The 18,075-nt window shown below is 38.7% G+C and overlaps 2 protein-coding genes and 1 pseudogene across 2 annotated transcripts; 1 reads left to right on the top strand and 2 right to left on the bottom strand.

The window, feature by feature from the left end:
- The window catches only part of LOC145786303 (zinc finger MYM-type protein 1-like), a 35,465-nt pseudogene extending 28,450 nt beyond the window's left edge, over positions 1-7,015 (bottom strand).
- Positions 7,016-10,941: 3,926 nt separating this feature from the next.
- Positions 10,942-12,779, top strand: LOC145786111 (uncharacterized). Its single transcript, XM_082597758.1, has 2 exons — positions 10,942-11,436; positions 12,454-12,779. The coding sequence occupies exons 1-2, from the start codon at positions 10,995-10,997 to the stop codon at positions 12,687-12,689; spliced, it is 678 nt and encodes a 225-aa protein (XP_082453884.1). The 5' UTR covers positions 10,942-10,994; the 3' UTR covers positions 12,690-12,779.
- A 2,321-nt stretch (positions 12,780-15,100) lies between these two features.
- Positions 15,101-16,088, bottom strand: LOC145786084 (uncharacterized). Its single transcript, XM_082597728.1, has 2 exons — positions 15,628-16,088; positions 15,101-15,483 (listed from the first exon to the last, which is right to left on the bottom strand). Exons 1-2 carry the CDS (start codon positions 16,055-16,057, stop codon positions 15,266-15,268), a joined length of 648 nt encoding a protein of 215 aa, XP_082453854.1. The 5' UTR covers positions 16,058-16,088; the 3' UTR covers positions 15,101-15,265.
- Positions 16,089-18,075: the final 1,987 nt, after the last annotated feature.

Below are 18,075 nucleotides of genomic sequence, written 5' to 3'. Positions count from 1 at the left end.
AATGAACAAGGGCTAGGGTAGCTGTACGAAGAGTTTTAGCACCAGCTCCCCAGCCGGAACCCGCCAATCGCCTCAAAAGTGCGACGCGTGTAGACAGTTTTTTGCGCAGTGACTTCAAGTGCCGGCGGTACGTGAGTGACCTGTCCAGGGTTATGCCGAGGTATGTAGGTTCGGCACAGTAGGGCAGGCGTTACCATCAATCTTGATGTTTATTTCACGCTGTGCCTCCCGGTTGTTAAGGTGGAAGGCCGCCGACACTGTCTTTGACTTGCTGAGCTGTAGCTTCCATTTCGAATTTGAGGTATTGCCACGTGACCAACGATACCCCAGTCACAACTTGAAGGCTTAGCTAAAGACAGGCAGCTAGCTGCAAAAGGATGTCAAATTTGAAGGAAATTATTATTATTTTACGTAAAAAGGAAAACTGTGTTCATTAACTCTTCATTAAATATATCAGATGTTTAGCAATGCCATAGTGAATAGGTAGCCCATAGTCTAATATGTTACGTTTTGGCTAGACATAACTGCAGCAATTAGGAAGTTACAGCTTGTTTTGTTCAAAATGGTGTCGGTGCCAAAAGTGCCCACCAACGGTAGTTCCAACAATGCTCAGGGTGGGCACTGTTGGAACCTTGCAGAACAAATTGGTCAACTGACAACTCGGTATGATTGATGGTCCGTATTAGCTTGATCAAAACTACATTATCAAACGTTTTACGGTTTTCCATTTTCAGTTTTCTCCCTTGACTACGCGTATGTGCATACATGTAACTTAATTGCCCATTGATCTGCAGAGTGATCTTAATTAGAAAAATGGTCAAAAATTCTCCGGAAATCATGAAAAGAGCTTGCAAAGAAGTCCGTACCAATAGGAAGTCTATCGATTTTGTTTCCAAAGAATTCTGCATTCCTCGTGGACACTGGGGCGTTATTTAGAAAAGTGCACCACCAATGAGTTAGAAACTTTAGCACTGAAAAACTTTCAATCTAACTAGGCCTATAATAGCCTACTGTTAACCAGTGTTGTACGTTGACGCCGTCAATTTGACGGCCTCATTTGACAAGTTAGACGCTTTTGACAAGTGACGCTTAGCGCTTGACGCTTAAAATCGGCAAAATAGTTGACGGCGCTATCACTTCCGTCAACTGAAAAATAAATTGACGGCGCTAGCCTCAGCGTCAACAAAAAGTTGACGCCGAGGCTAGCGCCGTCAATTTATTTTTCAGTTGACGGAAGTGATAGCGCCGTCAACTATTTTGCCGATTTTAAGCGTCAAGCGCTAAGCGTCATTTTTTGTTTTCATGGAAAATCTCGTTTCATAATAAGAGTTTCACAATGTATTCTGGCCAGCGCGACTCATCCGAATTACTGGCTTTTGCGTTGGTTGGAATGGCTCCCTGGAATACATGCGGAAGAAGTTCGCCAAATGGTGATCACCCATGTATTGAGAACGAGGGATCAGAGACAGAAAGCGAAAAATCCATGAATGGCATCGCGAACGTTGAATATATTTTATTTCAAGAGCTCTATACCCCTGAAAAGAGCGATGTTGGTGCAGTGGACCTCGTTAAAAGATTTATACATCCTAAACTATCACTGCACGCTTGGAACAGTGATACCTTTCCGACTAAACGTTTTCAACTTGTTTTTGAAATACAACACACCAATACCAACCAGCGCTGCTGTGGAACGCATGTTTTCACTTGGAAAGGACAATATGCGCAGGGGCGCCGGAAGCGGGGGGAGCAGGGGGAGCGGGAGCAGGGGGAGCGAATGCCCCCCTGCCCTCAAATTTCTGTAGATGGAGAGGGAAGAGGGGGCAATGGTGCCCTTTTAAGGTCATGTAAGCTCCTGCACACTTTGCAATATAACAATTTGTGCTATTCGCTTTCAGCCAAATTATAATGTTCTATTTTTGACTCAAAATAATATTCACGACACAAAATTCTCCATCACAGTAAGTTATATTAAATCATTATAAAATAGCATGATGCCCTTCCGTGCCATTGTTCTTTGTATAGCGGACACTTGTATCATTACTCGATAATGAGCTAATAGATGAGCATTATCGCTATATCTTATCTTAAAACTTACAAAAAAAATTGGCCTTTCAGCAACAAAAGTGCCCTTTTTTCATACTCCTGCCCATCCAGACAAAATCGCTCCGGCGCCCCTGAATATGCGTCCCAAACGCAGCAGATTGTTAGACAAACGTTTTGAAATGCTTCTTTTTCTGCAAGGAAATAACTGATAGGCTGAGCAGCTAATTACAATACAGTCTCAAAACATAATACCTGCTCTTTATTTATAGCTATTGTTAGCCTGAACTTGGTTGAAATATTTCCGTTTTATGAAACGCTGGCAAAAAATAGCGCTAGAAATTAGCGCTGACGCTGACGCCGTCAATTTCTTTAAGAGCTTACGCAGTCCTTTACGCCGTAAAGTTTTTAGGGAATTCGCGCTGACGCTGACGCCGTCAAATTATTTCAATGGCGCGTACAACACTGCTGTTAACAGAATATTCTCCGACAAGGAAGAGAGGGAGCTTTGTGAATATCTTCAAGATGCAGCAAAGCATCACTTTGGCTACACGACCAAGACAACTAGAATATTGGCATTCGAACTTGCTGTAAAATACTATAAATAAATACCGAAATGTTGGAACGAAAATAAAACTTCTGGAAAGAAATGGTTCCGGCTTTTCATGCTAGTCAGTAGGCCTAGTTGGTAGACTGCCCACAAAAAGAAAGATCGGTTTCGACAATATTAGAATTGCTAGAGTGTTCTTCAATGTGTTTACAGGAAGTGGGCACTGTGGGAACCCTACATGGGCAATGTTTGGCGCTCGTGTCCTACAGTGCCCACTTTTTTTGAGCATTTTTATAGCTATTGCCATTATGCAAATAGCCCACTGCTTATCGTAGAATTTACACTAAACTATCAATAAATAGCAAAAAGATAGTAGGCTACTAAGACACAGCGTAGAAAAATCAATATTATTGACAAGCTTTTGAGGAAAAATTTCAAATATTCAGAAAAACTGGGCACTGTTGGGCTATCTCCCTATGCTGATTTGTAAAAATTGTGATAACACGCTCCGGTTTGTCCTGTAATAAGAATAAGTTTTCGATTTCCTATTTCCAGTGTTGTATTCGTAAAAAAGCACAGGGTAGGCTATACTGTCAGATTTTCCAAAATGATAAATAATACACAACTTGCAAAATATTAATCTTCATTCTACCATAACATGAACTATAAACATCAAAATTGGACGAGAGGTACAAAATTGTTTATTTTTCTATGGTGATAGGCTACATTCCAAACAGCCTGTAGAGAGGATTTGCATCTTTATTCTCATTACAAATTTGGGATCTAGTATCCATAGCTGATCGGTGGTTTAGCAGCCAGGATCTTACATATATTTTTACGGTAAGTTGAGCCACAGGTGGTCCATTGCAATTAATAAATATCAAACAGCTCACATTATTATCAATGAGCAAAGATGCTCTTAAACCTGTGATAATATTGTTCATTAAACTGAAACCACGTTCACATTCTGCTGTTGAACAAGGTAAAGTTGAAATAGCTTTCAATAAAGGCTTCAAATTATTGGCCAAATTTGTTCACTAAAGTCTCTTAATCTATGAATTGACGGTATTTCATCAACATCAAAGCGTCTACAAATTCTTCTCACCTCTGCTTCTCCATGACGCAAATTTCCTTCTATCATTTTTCAGGTTGCAAGTTAACAATATCAACCATAGACGCAGCTGACCATTGTCAGTATCGGCATTAGCGCGAAGTCTCATTTGCATTCTGCTAACAATGCTTTGAATGAATTGATTCTTGTTAACTGGTAACTTACCATTTTAGAATTCTGTATCAGAGGAATATTTCTGAACATTAAATTATCCTTCGCTGCTAAAGAGAACTGTGTTTTTTCTCCAGACTTTCCTTGAAACTCTCAATAATTCGTATTGTCCTTTTTAAACCAAAGGGTATAGCCTACTATTGTTGTTCGAATAAGCAGAGAGTAAGCCTATAGGCTACTGCGTATACCGTCGTATACCCTCGAATACAGCACTGCCTATTTCCATGCTTTGCATTTTGCACAAGTTTTGCCCAAGCGGTGAAATGGCACAGAGGATATGGTGCTTGCTTTCATATCATGCAATGCTGGTTCGACTCCAGATTTAACTTTGCTGTTGAAAAACTCTCCTCATCTCTATTCAGGGTTCCAATGACTTTAGAAAATAGAAAAAGTTTTGGATCTTTTATGTCCATGCATTGGATTTTTATGACCATGATTTGGATCTCTTAGGCCAATAGCCTACTAAGTTTATGTATCATAGCGGCAACTGGTGGGTGGAGTAATTCCCGGCAACAACACTTCAACAATCGGAAACTTCACTCTGTCAATTTTGAAAACCAGCTCTGCGTCAAAAGCATCAACAACAGGGGTCTCAAACTACCTCGAGGGCCAAATGAACTCGTGCAAATTAACCTGAGAAGCGCAATACACAATAAGAAGTCAAAAAACAAAATAGACTAACACAATTAAAACACAATAAAAATGGTAATAAGATTTGGACAGGACAAATATAAAATTTAGATAAAACAAAGATAAATATTGTTATTATTCTTATGAAGTATTATCAATGCAGTAGGCTATAGCTAAATCAGGCAAGCTAATTCAAATAATTAGTTATGCCCCTGCAATGGCTGGTCGAAATCAACAATGTAAAAAAAACACTAAAAGGAAAGCGATGAATGCAGTGGGACGATGTGTGGAGTGTGGGCGACGTTGGAATGCTATAGGCTACAACGTAATGTCATCTTGCAAATCCATGAGTTACCATCAAATTCGACTCTAGGGGTGTGCGTTTGATGGATGGAACAATTCACCGGCAACAAGACTTCAACAATCGAAAACCTCACTCTTTCAATCTCTGACACCGGGCCTGCGTCAGTGATTCAAAGCCTCTGGAAGTATGGGAAACTGCCCGGATTAAGCTCTGCAAGAAGCTTTCCCAGTCCGAGGATAAAGATTCAATCAATCAAATCTTGAGCTACTCGTAGGCTAATGATAAACAGCTAAACTTGTCACTTGGAGCAGCTTGTCACAGAAAGCGATGGCTTTTACTTTTCGCTTCAGCGATTATTGCAGCCAGAGAACAAGACTCCGCTTTTGGAAAAAAATCCAGATAGCAACATCCGTCACTTTACATGGATTCAACGTCTACAGACGTTAAATTAATATAAAAATGAGGGCGTTTGCTGTCTGGAAACAGAAAAATTTCACACTGGGATACCTGCAACATGTTAGATACGAAACTTGTAACCGAAACTTTGCCGCGCTTTTCCTCACGAAATTATCGTGGATGCGGCACGCGTAGGTGATGTTGTAAAACAATCATTAAATGCGATGAGCAACAAATATCGAAATACTGATGTGCCCTTGAGATCAAATCTGTCTAAATGTTAAAGGAGGATGATTGAGGTTCCGCGCGTTTAATGCCTGTAAACGTTATATTTATATGACAAACATTCTTTGCGAAAAAGTATTTTATTAAGCAACTTTCATAAAAACAACATCTTTGAAAAGCATTTTTTATTTCTGTAACTTCTCGTAGTTACACAAACTGCATCTTACGTTGTAAAAACAAGTCAAAACATTTCTTTGCATAACAGAAGTGAAATAAACAATATAATTTTATAAATTCCGTCCAACCCACAAATTGTAGGCCACACAAATCAATCGTTTTTGCATTTACATTGATTCAACGTATGGAAGTTGAATCAATGCAGAATACGGTTGATTTGCTGTCTGAGAACGTGAATAAAAACAAATTTGTTTCAGACATCAGTTCTGGATACTACTTCATAAAGTACTTGTTTCACTCTCATATCGCTCATAACGCTGGAAGGTTTGATCACCCGAACAATAGTTATCCAACAGGTAACTCCCATATCGCGACACCAACACACGTAACAATATCAACAAGGTTGCTGCTCCGATTAAAATCAACCCAATCTCCTGCTCAAAGGGGATTAGTTTTGTAGCGATGAGAACACCAAAAAGGAATCCCAAAGCAACAACAATGTCAAACAGAGTTGTCTTCTTTTTCCATTTTCCTAAAACAAGAACCAGATTACCAGAACGTTCTCTCGCAACACCAACATTTACTGCGTAATGCTTAGAATTAGAATGATATTTTGAATTATAACTTATATCTTAATGTAAAAAGTAACAAGTAGCCCATTAAAGGCAACGAATTATTTCAACATATTATGGTTTAAACTTTCGATTAGAACGGAATTTGTGACACAAAGTTATTTATTCACAAACAATAACTGTCGAACATATCGACCATGAACACTTTTATTGAAGGCGATACAAGGAAAACTATGTAGCCTAACTTGCGTTTATCAGCAACAGTTGTTCTTACCTAACCAGAGAAGCAGCGTTCGTAGAGAACTCTCTTTGGTTTGCGAGATGCAAATCTGCACGATTTCTGGATGTTTGGTCCAACGGATAACAGATACAGGGTGACGGGAGTAACTTTTACCCCAGATGACGGTGGGGATCTCCCGCGGTCGTTTTGTAGAATCACGTTTGTGAACTTCACTTTTGCTGACGTCATAGCTTTGGACGTCACTTTCATGAACGTCCCGTGACGTTGAAGGTTCGCTTGGATCACGTGACTTTTGAGGTAACAATTGCAGCTCCCTGACGTCTGTAATGCTGATTTGCTTTTCTGCGCTGGAAGGTTTTTTAAGGAATTCCTTTTGTAAGCGACGTTTCTTGGGTGACGCTGTTTCAACATCAACTTTCGTCTCTGATTTGTTGTCCAATGGGAGCTCTGTTTCATGAACTTCGCTTGTAGTTTCACATTTCGGAGAATCAGCGGCTGCAGACGCTTGTTTGAATAAAGACTTTGCAGAAACGGAAATCTTCACGGAGTCTTCTATTTTCTCTGAAGACTCTGCTTCGTTCAGTTTCTTATGTTCCATTGTGACGCCACAAGACACTGATGAGGTATAAAAGTTTATTGTAAAAATCCCTAAACAAAAAGTAAAGAACTCGTAATTAAAGTTTTTTTAATATTTTATTTTTAACCATTACATGCCAAACCTATCATCATCATCATAATTCTCTATCATGTGCGGTCTCCAAGACGAAAGATACCTGTCAATTGCTTCCAAACGCACGTTATTCCGCTACATTTTTGTTTCTCCTTTTTCGCATAAGTCTAAACCATGAGTTTGAGGTAAAACCTAGCATTGTGCGCGAACGGGCTACTTCTTCTTTTCTTTGTTCTAAGTTTTGACTGTATTAAATATATGGAAACAAATGTGCACATTTTGTTTATTCTCTTCCTTTTCTCAAAAACTCCATCGATAAGCAAACAAACGACCAACTTTACTTCAACCAAACTAAAAACTAATGAATTTTTTGCTCAACGTAGTCAAAAAATGAATCGTGTAACTTACAAAAAATGTGAGATCATCTGAAGGCAAGCGCAAGACTAATTTAGTTTCTCGCGCGGGCTTGCGGTGATCGAAGCCAAACGTCACAGCATAAATTTCAATAATGGTAGAAGCGACAAAACGCAACAGTTATGACGTGTTTGAGACCGAAAGAGAATAATCAGTTTGAAATTTGGCGTGCGGTCGTAACTCGTAACATTTCAACTTTTAAAATTTATAGGAATTAGGAATGAAAAACAAAAATAGACCGTTGCTATATTGATCGGCTTGGTATGTTTTAAAAATTACTGATGGTCTTGAAAGGAACACTTTTGATGTGTTAGCTTTTCATGAAGAGAAAGGTAAGCACAGAAAATCACGTAAAGAAAACCACTGGTGAAGGCATTTCAGAACTCATCAAGCCTGACAAGACGGTGGCAAACAATGGACAGTTATAGTCAAAACAAAATATAAACAGACAGTATATCCCATCTGTTTTTTCGAAAAGACCTGGTACTTTTCAAGTAGGCCTAGGCCTAAGCCAAGTACAGTAGGCTACCTAAGTAGGACTAAATTTTTTTCCCACGAGATTTCTGTCTCGTTGATTCTAGTCACTCTAAAAGAAAGATTTTCCGAAAGTGTTTGAGAGATTGGTTGGTTCAGATTGCGAAATAACTACTTACCAATGAAATTTTGCAATGATAATAAAATATAAGCTTTCCCTAACTCTACTTTTTTTGAAAAGCTCTTGTGCACCGCAAAAATTAATTGAAAGAAAAAAAAAGTTTGACATCGACGGGCGTCGAACTCTCGTTCTCACGATCACTAGGCAGAGGATGAAACCACTGAACCAACCGTGCCAACAAAAAAATGTTGCATTCACACGGTTTTAATACAAACTTTTACCAAAATATGTAAATGAGACAGAAATCTCGTGGGGAAAAAAATTTTGCGACCGGGCCTGCGTCAGTGATTCAAAGCCTCTACAAGTATGCGAAATTGCCAGGATTAAGCTGTGCAAGAAGCTTTCCCAGTCCGAGGATAAAAATTCAATCAATCAATCAATCAATCAATGATCCGTTTATAGTCGAAAACACTTCCTGAAGTAACATAATTATCATCAGGCATCAGGCTAAAACAGGTCGTTAAAATCTACATTGTGAAGCAAGCAACGATCATGCTACTACGAGCGAAACTCAATCAAGTAATAAAAGTTCCAAGCGTATTAATCAAAACGACTTAACCCAAAATGTTTAGCTTCGTTGTTATAAATGTGGTAAACACTCACATTTAGCCACATTATTAACCCTACATATTATGCTAGTTGAGAATGTTTAACCTACTGGGAACACAAGCAATTTACTTCCTCTTTGCAACACATGCGCCGCGTGGCACAGTTCAAATGTTTGCAAATCTTAAAAGCTTCCTGCCAAATTTCAAATCAACTGTTCATACCAGTATCTAACTCTTGCAATTCTTGGCTATAATCGCTTTTGTGTATAGCCTACAGTTAAGATAAAATGCACCAGCCTAAGTTACAATCGTGTTGAAAAAAAGGTCTACAATCCTTGTTTGAACATTGCAAACTTTTTGCATATAAAAAAATCTCAACAATTTGTCAAAACGTCGCATTTCAACAGAAGTTAACTTCTGTGTTGTGAAAGTTTCAGTAGCACCAGCACACCGCCTTGAGGAACACCACAGAGAAATGCAAAGTTGTTTCAACCAATGTTGAAACAAGGTCTTAATCATGTTGAAATTAGGAAAATAACTTGCTGTTAATCAACAAAAAGCAAAATCACCGCTGGACATGAGCAGTAGCAACAGGCAATTTTCCAACTGGATTTTGGCAAGATTGCAACTCCAACCAGCTCAGTGGCCGAGTGGTTTCCGCTCTGGCGCTGGTAGATCTGAGATCGATTCCAGGTCAGATCAAACTGAACACTTTAAAAACGATATCGATTGTGTTCTTTCTTGAATGACGCAGTGAGGATAAGTCAGGTAAGCAAGCCTTAACATCGCAAATCCGCTATAAAAAGAGCCCTGTCGCAACAATAAATACAACCCTCACATTATTATTATCATTGCAAAACCAGTTCCATTTTTGTAATCATTTAAAACATAAGATTTGAAAATGTATAACTCTTTCAAAGTCTTCTCATACGCTACTCAATTTTGGAAATTTTGAATACGGTTCATGTCACACTACTAAGTCAACTGTACAACAAAATTACCTTCCAAAAATTGTAGTAACTCAGTAAGCGATTTTTCATATTTTGTTGCTCATGAGAATACTTAAATAATGGAGTAAGTTACATGAACATTAAACAGGTGTTAAGTAATGTAGCAACTGTACGTAAGCAATTCGGTCCAACAAATCGAGATGTCGTCACCAATTGGTGACAATTGAACGTGACAACGATCTTGTGTCGTCCAACAGTTCAACATAATCTCATCACATCAAAATGCAATATTACAGCCCCCGCTTGTTAATCAGTCCGGGCAATTTTGGGCTTTTTAACCTGGTTGGCCTATTGAGCTAGGGACGATTTTCTGCCACTCCTATACATTCATTAATTCCGGACCGGACCAAATTAGGTTTAGCTAGCCGGTGGGCCTATTAACTGTGGGATTAATAAATAGGCACTACTATACAATCTGCATTACAATAACGGTATAGTTTTATTTATTTTTACTCAACTGTAGTGAAGATGTTTCAAAAATTAAGCGACGTATTCAATCTTCGTATCATTGTTGTTGATATTTTCACAACGATAGCGCAATTGATTGATTGAATCTTTTTCCTCGGACTAGTTTATTTATTGTCGCTCAACGATGTCTAAAGTATTTTAGCTGCAGCACCATTTTGCTGCAGCACCATTTAGCTGCAGTACCGTTTTAAAAATCTTTGTTGTCATCCCTACCTGGAACCGAACCCAGACCTTCTAGCACTAGAGCCGAAAGCAATAATTACTCAGCCGCTGACCTGGTGCCAACCAAAGACCTCGAGTAGTCTTGCGTCAGAAATGCCAAGCACGTTGCTTCGAGGCTATCAAAAAGTCTTACAGATAATTGAACCTTTTCTTTTCTTAGCAACACTTGTCGTTATTTTAACGTTTTTAAACATTTTGTTTGTATAAAATTACCTGAGCTTTATTATATTTTTTTGGGTATCCCTCAAGGCGATATCTTGGTGCCAATAAAACTTCCACAACGATGTCCACATGAATTCCTGGCTGTTGAGTTTAGTGCACATGTTGAAAAAAAGTTGAAAAAGGCTTCGATTGAAAGAATTTAGAGCCAGCCTTCAGTGTTAATATCATATTTGAAGTGAATGATCTTTTTCTTGGTTCTAGCCTATTGCAAAATTGTTTAGCCTACACAAACAACTAACATGATGTTATCTGGGTGTAGGCTAGCGTTTAATAAAGTTTAAAGTCAATTTTTATGATTTACTTGTTAGGTTTAAATTTACTCATATTAATTATTTTATTGCAAGCAGTGTTGCACTGGTGGTGTCATAATGGAGCTAAAGAAACTAACGAAGACAAAGCTTTTATCAGAACAAAACACGTTGGATCCAGTCAAACCTGAAAACTGTAAGAAAGCAACAAGCACTCTCAGCATTTCCCCCAAAGGTTGTCTTCTCTCGAAAGAATCTTTTAACAGAACCGGACAAAATCAATACCACCCTTTGGAAATGGTTCCAGAAGATCCAAGTGAAGTAAATGCTTCCAGAGGTTCTATGGAAAGCGACTCGCAACAACAAATGAATGAAGCACCGGTCGCAACTGAAACGACTTCGCAACAAGGAGATTCTGTTTCTGACTCCGGTGATCAGGCAGCGCTCCCCGAAGAAGACTCGCAACCGAGCTCAAACGCGATGCCACTTCTACGATGGTTTTCACGCTGCCCCCAATATTTACAGACGACTTGTTGCTCTGAAACTACTCTAGCAAGTCTAGGTCAGTGCTTTTTTTAATTTTTTACAGGAAAATTACTACGACAATTATTATGGTAGTCAATGGTTTACATGAGTCATGCTTCGTTTAGTAAAAATTACTATGTATTATTATGTCACTGTGATGTAATATATTTTGAAATGACTATTTTCTTGTCATTTTCAAGCAATGACTCTAAACATGGTATGGCTCGTAGCTTCTTTGTGGTTACATGAAATGTCTCTGTACCTTTTGCTGCATTATCTGACAGAAATAATTAGAAATGTAATGATATACTTATAACATGGATGTGCTGAATGCATGCATTGAAAGATGTATAATATTGTAAGATAGTTTTTGGTTTTGTTTTGAATCTTTATCCTCAGACTGCGAAAGCCTTTGATAAATTAATTATTTTGACAGTTTCGCATACTTGTAGAGGCTTTGAATCACTGACGCAGGGCCTGTCACCGAGATTGACAGAGTGAAGTTCCTTGTTGAAGTGTTGTTTGTGAGCTATTCCACTCATTAGGTGCCAATGAATGGATAGCCGTCCTTACAATGCGTTGCTCAAGTGCACACCCCGAGAGTCGAACCAGCGCCGCTTGATCTTCAGGTTTCTTCGTGTACAAAGTCGAGCGTTCAACCACTGATCTATCGCGGTGGACATAATCGATATTCACAGCACAATAACTTTTACTAACATTACTAGTTGTTGCTGATCCAATTAACGTTCATGTTAGAGCGTTGGGCCGTTGGCTTGTATTGAATGTCTGATGCCTTAATGGTTTGTGCCTCCAGGGGAGGTTAGCTTTAGTTCAGAATCCCTAATCGTGTCAGGGAGTAATTAACTGGTTATCAGGTTTATAAATGAAAAAGTAGTTGCAACATTTAACTTGGCAAGCTGAAAAGTTAACTAAAGACTACACGGCAAACCTTGCGGAAATATGATGCTTTTCCAAGAAACCATGTAACACAATATTAGATCCCATGCTGTTTCTAAACTACAAACACCTATGATTTTCACTTTTTATTTTACAGCCCATTGTCTAAGGAGGTGGAAGGCACCTGAATTGCATCCTTGTGATATTCTAGCCCTGGTAGCTTTCATTGTTGGCATCCTGATGTTTCTGGATGTGATATCTGGAGTCGAAGATTTCTATGCCCAGATCTTTGTTTCATTTTCAGTTCTTATTTTCATTGTGCGAGTGATTATTGTGCTTTGCGCCTGGTATCTGAGACGGAACTACGGTGCAAACTCCAGGAGCTCATCGTAGGCTAATAGAAAGAAGAGCGGAACTGTAAATTGACACTTTCTAGCTGCAACCATTCATGACCATCACTTTATTGTTTTAAGCTGTTTTTTAAGCAATTTGTGGAACTGTAGTAGTGTTTCGTTTGTTGAATAAACTGCGTGGTGAACAAGTAGACCTAGTTTTATTTATGTATAGAGTTGTTTGCTTCATTCGCTCTTGGGAAGTTTTTACTTGTTGTTGATGCGTGTTTTTGCTAGTAAACTGTTTTTAAAGTGTTTTCTGAGAGTGGTCAAGACGGGAGCTTCTAACCTAACAGTTTCGTATTTTTTTTTTTTTTATCGAAGTGACAAACAAACACGAAGTTGGTTTGGTTTTGAATCTTTACCTCGGACTGACAAAGCCTTGATTGTTTATTCCTGGTAGTTTTGCATACTTGTTGAGGCTCTTGACGCAATGCCGGCTACCAAGATTGGCAGAGTAAAGTTTCCGATTGTTGAAGTGTTGTTGCCGGGGAATTATTCCATTCACTAGGCGCCGCTGAATGAAGAGCAGTCTTTGAAATGTGTTGCTCGAGCGCACACCCCGACAGTCGAACAAGCGACGCGCGATCTTGAGCTGGGCGCGTAACCACTGAGCTATTAGGGTGGACAATACATTGGAACTGAACATAGGATTAAGGCATGGCGATCTTTACAACTTACACAGGCCATGACAACGTGCAGCTTAAAATTTGACTGAAGGCCGATCTGGTAGTAAGTTAGTAGTTAATAAATATAGTCTTTATGCATATTTTGAGTTGCTTTGCGCTATTGTTACAATTTCAATAGCGGACTAGATTTTATCACTTGTTCTGAGAATCCAAACAGCGTCTGGCAACACTGATAATTGGGAAAGATTTGTCATTATTTTAACGTGAAAATAGAAATTTTGCAGTGATTTTAGGTTCAGTGATCACACTTTGGCAATTTGGATTCTCAAAACTATCATTTCAAACAAATATAAAGTAAATTTAGCTTGGATTTCAAAATCAAAACTACCTCGGCCTTCAGTAAGATTTCCAGTTCGCACGCTGTCAAGGCCTGTGTATATAGATCGCTATGGGCTGAGGATAGTATATGATAAATTTGTTGACTATATTCATGATGAGTTCACCATGATCACCACCGTATTAACCATAATCAGCAACACAGTCCTACTCGAACGACATCACTCTTTTTAATTTAGTCTGCCCCGTTAGTTCAGTGATGAAACACCCGACAAATATTTTCGGTAACAACATTTCTAATAAGAAGCAACATTTTGTTCTAATTTAAAAAGTTCATTATTTAAAAATATTTTGAAATGTTCTTTTATCACGCTGTGCTGGTTCAACTCTCGTGGTGTGCGCTTGAGCAGCGCATTTCAGGACTGCTCACCATTCAACCGCACCTAGTGGATGGAATAACTTCCCGGCAACAACACTTCAACAATCGGAAATTTCACTTTGTCAATCTCGGCAACCGGCCCTGCGTCAGTGGTTCAAAGCCTCGACAAATATGCAAAACTGCCAGGATTGATCTATCAGCACTCTCTCATCTAGCTCTCTTATACATCATACTGTAATTTTTGTAAAGCGACATTAATTCTATTTTAATTACAATTTTGTTAGATCGTGTTCACGCATCAATTGCTCAAGGATTATTTCTATTGCTCCCTTATGACCACACAAAAGCATGTTGAAACCGCATCATTTGGCACGCACTGCTTCTCTGGCAACAGTTGCAATGCAATAGTTTATGTGATGAATATGTAAAAAAAATTGAATTGTTTTATTGATTCACGGACGTTTCGCGCATCTTCAGAACGAATATCCAACATCTGCAGACGTTTACTCAATGCAATTAAGAACTGGCACGGCATACTGATTAGATACTGAACCACTGTAGTTGGGCTAAATTAGTTGGCAATGAACATAAACCTTTTCCATTAGTGTGCCAATCGTTTTTTGAGATTGCATGGAAATAAAATCATAACCCACGAAACACTGTAGCACCACCACTTAAGCCGCCTATTACGCAGCACCAAAGTGCAATGTCTGTAACTGTGCCTTGGTGTGACAGGGCTGTGGCTAAATGTAAAGCTTTGTTGTCAGATTGCTATATCACACCTCGTGTGGTCTTCCACCAGGAAGATGTTTCTGGTTTGCTTGTGGTCATAAAACTTCCTGGTGCAGAGTGCAGTCGTCGTCAGCAATGTAGCTACAAAACTGCATCCACTAAAACGGGAAACGTTTTAATTCGCCCTAACCTCCCTACAATTTTACTGCACAAACTCTAAGCTGCGGCATTACTTATGTCTGGGATTCATAGTACATCCCTGACCTATGCTAAGATATGAAGGCCATTGTGCGAGATAATTGCTTTTATTAAAACAGAGAAAACACAAGTCATGGTAAAACACTCGATAACCAAACGGGCAGGTAGCGACAATATTTAGAAGATAAATTCGTTGCTCGTTATAAAATCACAAATAAACAATTGGATCAAACAGTTCCTAGTCGTCTTCGGATTTGTGGCTCATCTGATATCTTCGACTTCCATGACAAGGCCACACATGTTCTAGCACTTATCAAGAGCCTTAGCAATCAAGCGGATGACGCAATAGATCACACCAAAGGCAATCAAAACCCAACCTAAAATGTAAAGGCCAATGCTCATCTTAACCTTACTAGTCACCAAGACAATCCCACAAAAGATCTCTGCTATAGCTGCGTAGTCAAAAACATGCATCCTCCATGCCACATACAAAGCTTCCGCAACGCACCGTTTCCCTTGACCTGAAAAACACAAAAAAGTTGGTGCCCTATAGAAAACTGACCCAAGATAATCTCACCAAATTATTGGTAGAGAATAATGGGAAGTTTAAATTTATTTTTTAAACGTTGTGCAATTTCTGTTCACTTTAATATAATTATACAAACCTAAGTGGAAACAAATCCAAACCCAAGACATCCGTCGTCGATAGGTGATTTCAGACCTAGTCGGATGAATTAACTGAATCCGGTCAGTTCTTCTATCCCATGCGACAGCTGCACCGGGCAAGCTTAAACGTCGGAGAGAGGGCTGTGGCCTAAATGTGATTACATTCTCAGATGCTAACGGCATCGGCATCTTTGGTCGAGTATACTCTTGAGGTGGTATCTGCAAGAAATTGGTTTGGTTTGATGTACTCTGAACCTCTTCTGGAGATACCGATTGTAAGTACAACCCACAAGCTGATGAAGACGACGACGGAGCTTCAGTCAAAATCTTGGGAATCCGAGCGTCCGAGGGGCCTACTTGACTGGCTCTCGAGAAAGTCCGGTTTTCTGACGATTCTTCAGAGATGGTTTCCAATGTCCATTGTTCCATTATCTTTTTTGCATTTAAAAATACAGTAGTCGAAAAATAAGACCTGGAAAATAAATACAGTTCACAATCTACGGAATGTCTGTGTCCATGTTGCTGCTTGCTAACATTCAAGCAAGTGGTATTGAAAATTTGAAGTAAACGAAAAAGCAAGAGCTAGTTAGCACGCTGATTTTAAAGCAGACGCTCCTTATAAGAAAGCGACAGCAAGAAAATTCGGGCAGGCTCCTTACAAATGTTCTCTGTGATATCACAAATAAAACTCTATTTTACGGCATAAAGCTCAAAGGAAGACATAGCAACCATGAATGTAACAACAAATTTCAAAAATCACCCAAAATACGGTTCAAAAAAACGAAGAAACTGATATTTAGCTAATCGGTGTTATCATAGACCCTGTGTTTAACTTATATGGAACCGCCACGAATGCTTTAGGTTTGTTATACTCCCCATTCGGCATTCGAAACATTTCCATCACATCCTCTCAAATATAATTTCATTGGTCATTGGCCGTAAACTATGTAGGCTAACAAGTCAGTGGCAACTACTTAGTTGTATTTTCAGATTGCATTTTAATATTAATATTTATAATCTATCTACATAGTACCAAAACAAAACGTAGTGCAAGATGTATTTCTAAACTTTGGAGCTTTTTGGATTTACATTTAACTACTTCACTCAATGGATGTAACATAATTGACTGATTTCTTATTTTTATTGATAAATTTAAGCAACTAAAAAGTCTTCACAAACTCAAATCGTCAGCTTTTTCTTTTGAAGAACCAACAGCAAAGTTGTTGCATCGCAGTTCTTAAAATCCACTCTGTGCTGTCTTTCCCTAATTTAGCAAAACTGCAAAAGTTTCCAAACACAACTGGCCACTTCAAATGGCAGATTTCATTTTTGTACCTTCACCGTTGTAGACGTTGCATTGGCACCAGCATATCGCCCTGAGGAACACCAAAGAAATACATGATTGGTTTAAATCACACGTTAAAGTTTTTCACTAAACCAATGTTTAAATACATTAAAAGAACATTACATATAAAAAGATTGAGTGTTGATTACAAGAAAGGTTTGCAACCTGCGGTTGGTTTTATCAAGAATAGCAAAACAATTTTAAAGCAAAGTTAAAAGAAAATTATCTTAATCAAATTATTTCCAGCTCAGTAGCCTAGTAAGTTGATTATCTTTCACAATTTCTGACCAGCTCACTGGCCGAGTGGTTATCATTATGCTCTGATGCTGGTAGACCAGTGATCGACTCCAGGTCAGGTCATAAACAAAATTTTAAAAGCGTTACCGATTGTATTTTTTTTAAGGATAATTCATGTAATATTGTAATGGGCATCGTAAACCTGATATAAAATTAAACATGAGCCCTGTCGCTGAAAGGCCTGAGTAGTTCTGAAGCGACAATAAATAAAGCACAACATTATTATTATCTGGTTTCTTGTAAACCTCGGTTCGATCCTCGCTTAGGCCGCACCAAACCTTTTTCATATTGTTGAAGTTTCATTTAACCGATTGCTTTTGTCTTTGCGCGACCCAGTCAAGATATGTCATGGGGACAATTATGCTCGAGCGTTGATGATGTGGCATAAACAATGAATATGCGACAGATCATATTACCATTATCCTCCACAATACTTGTAGCTGATAATTACCACTTTTTTATGTGAAACACTGGAATATCTTTTACCTTTTTGCGTCCGAGAATCATTTAGTATGAGCCAATTCTTTTACTGTAGTCTATGGTCACTTTTCGTTTGTCGGTTGCTAAGTAGGGAAACTTGGGGGAAATGTGCAATGGGGTAAGATGAGCAACCGCTGTTTTTAGAAAAACGTGTGGGTAGAATTTATTTTTTCTGTGTCCGGAATATATCACTAGGCACTTCAGCTAACTCATTTGTTATGTTCGGTGAGAATCGCATGCAATTATATTGTTTATATCTAAAAACCTAGCTTTTTTTCTGTTGCATAAAACTGAATAATTTTATTGTTACACCGTGTAAATCTAA

This window comes from Aplidium turbinatum, chromosome 17 (assembly GCF_918807975.1).
Source record: "Aplidium turbinatum chromosome 17, kaAplTurb1.1, whole genome shotgun sequence".
In the NCBI taxonomy this organism is placed as follows: domain Eukaryota; kingdom Metazoa; phylum Chordata; class Ascidiacea; order Aplousobranchia; family Polyclinidae; genus Aplidium; species Aplidium turbinatum.
Note: the sequence above shows the minus strand (reverse complement) of the source record. Positions and strands in the feature narration are given on the sequence as shown.

Excerpts from the sequence above, each read along its gene's own strand:
- LOC145786111 (XM_082597758.1), top strand. The coding sequence starts at position 10,995 with ATGGAGCTAAAGAAACTAACGAAGACAAAGCTTTTATCAGAACAAAAC. Across the intron at positions 11,437-12,453 it reads AACTACTCTAGCAAGTCTAG|CCCATTGTCTAAGGAGGTGG; the intron begins GTCAGTGCTTTT and ends TTTATTTTACAG.
- LOC145786084 (XM_082597728.1), bottom strand. The coding sequence starts at position 16,057 with ATGGAACAATGGACATTGGAAACCATCTCTGAAGAATCGTCAGAAAAC. Across the intron at positions 15,484-15,627 it reads TTGGATTTGTTTCCACTTAG|GTCAAGGGAAACGGTGCGTT; the intron begins GTTTGTATAATT and ends TGTGTTTTTCAG.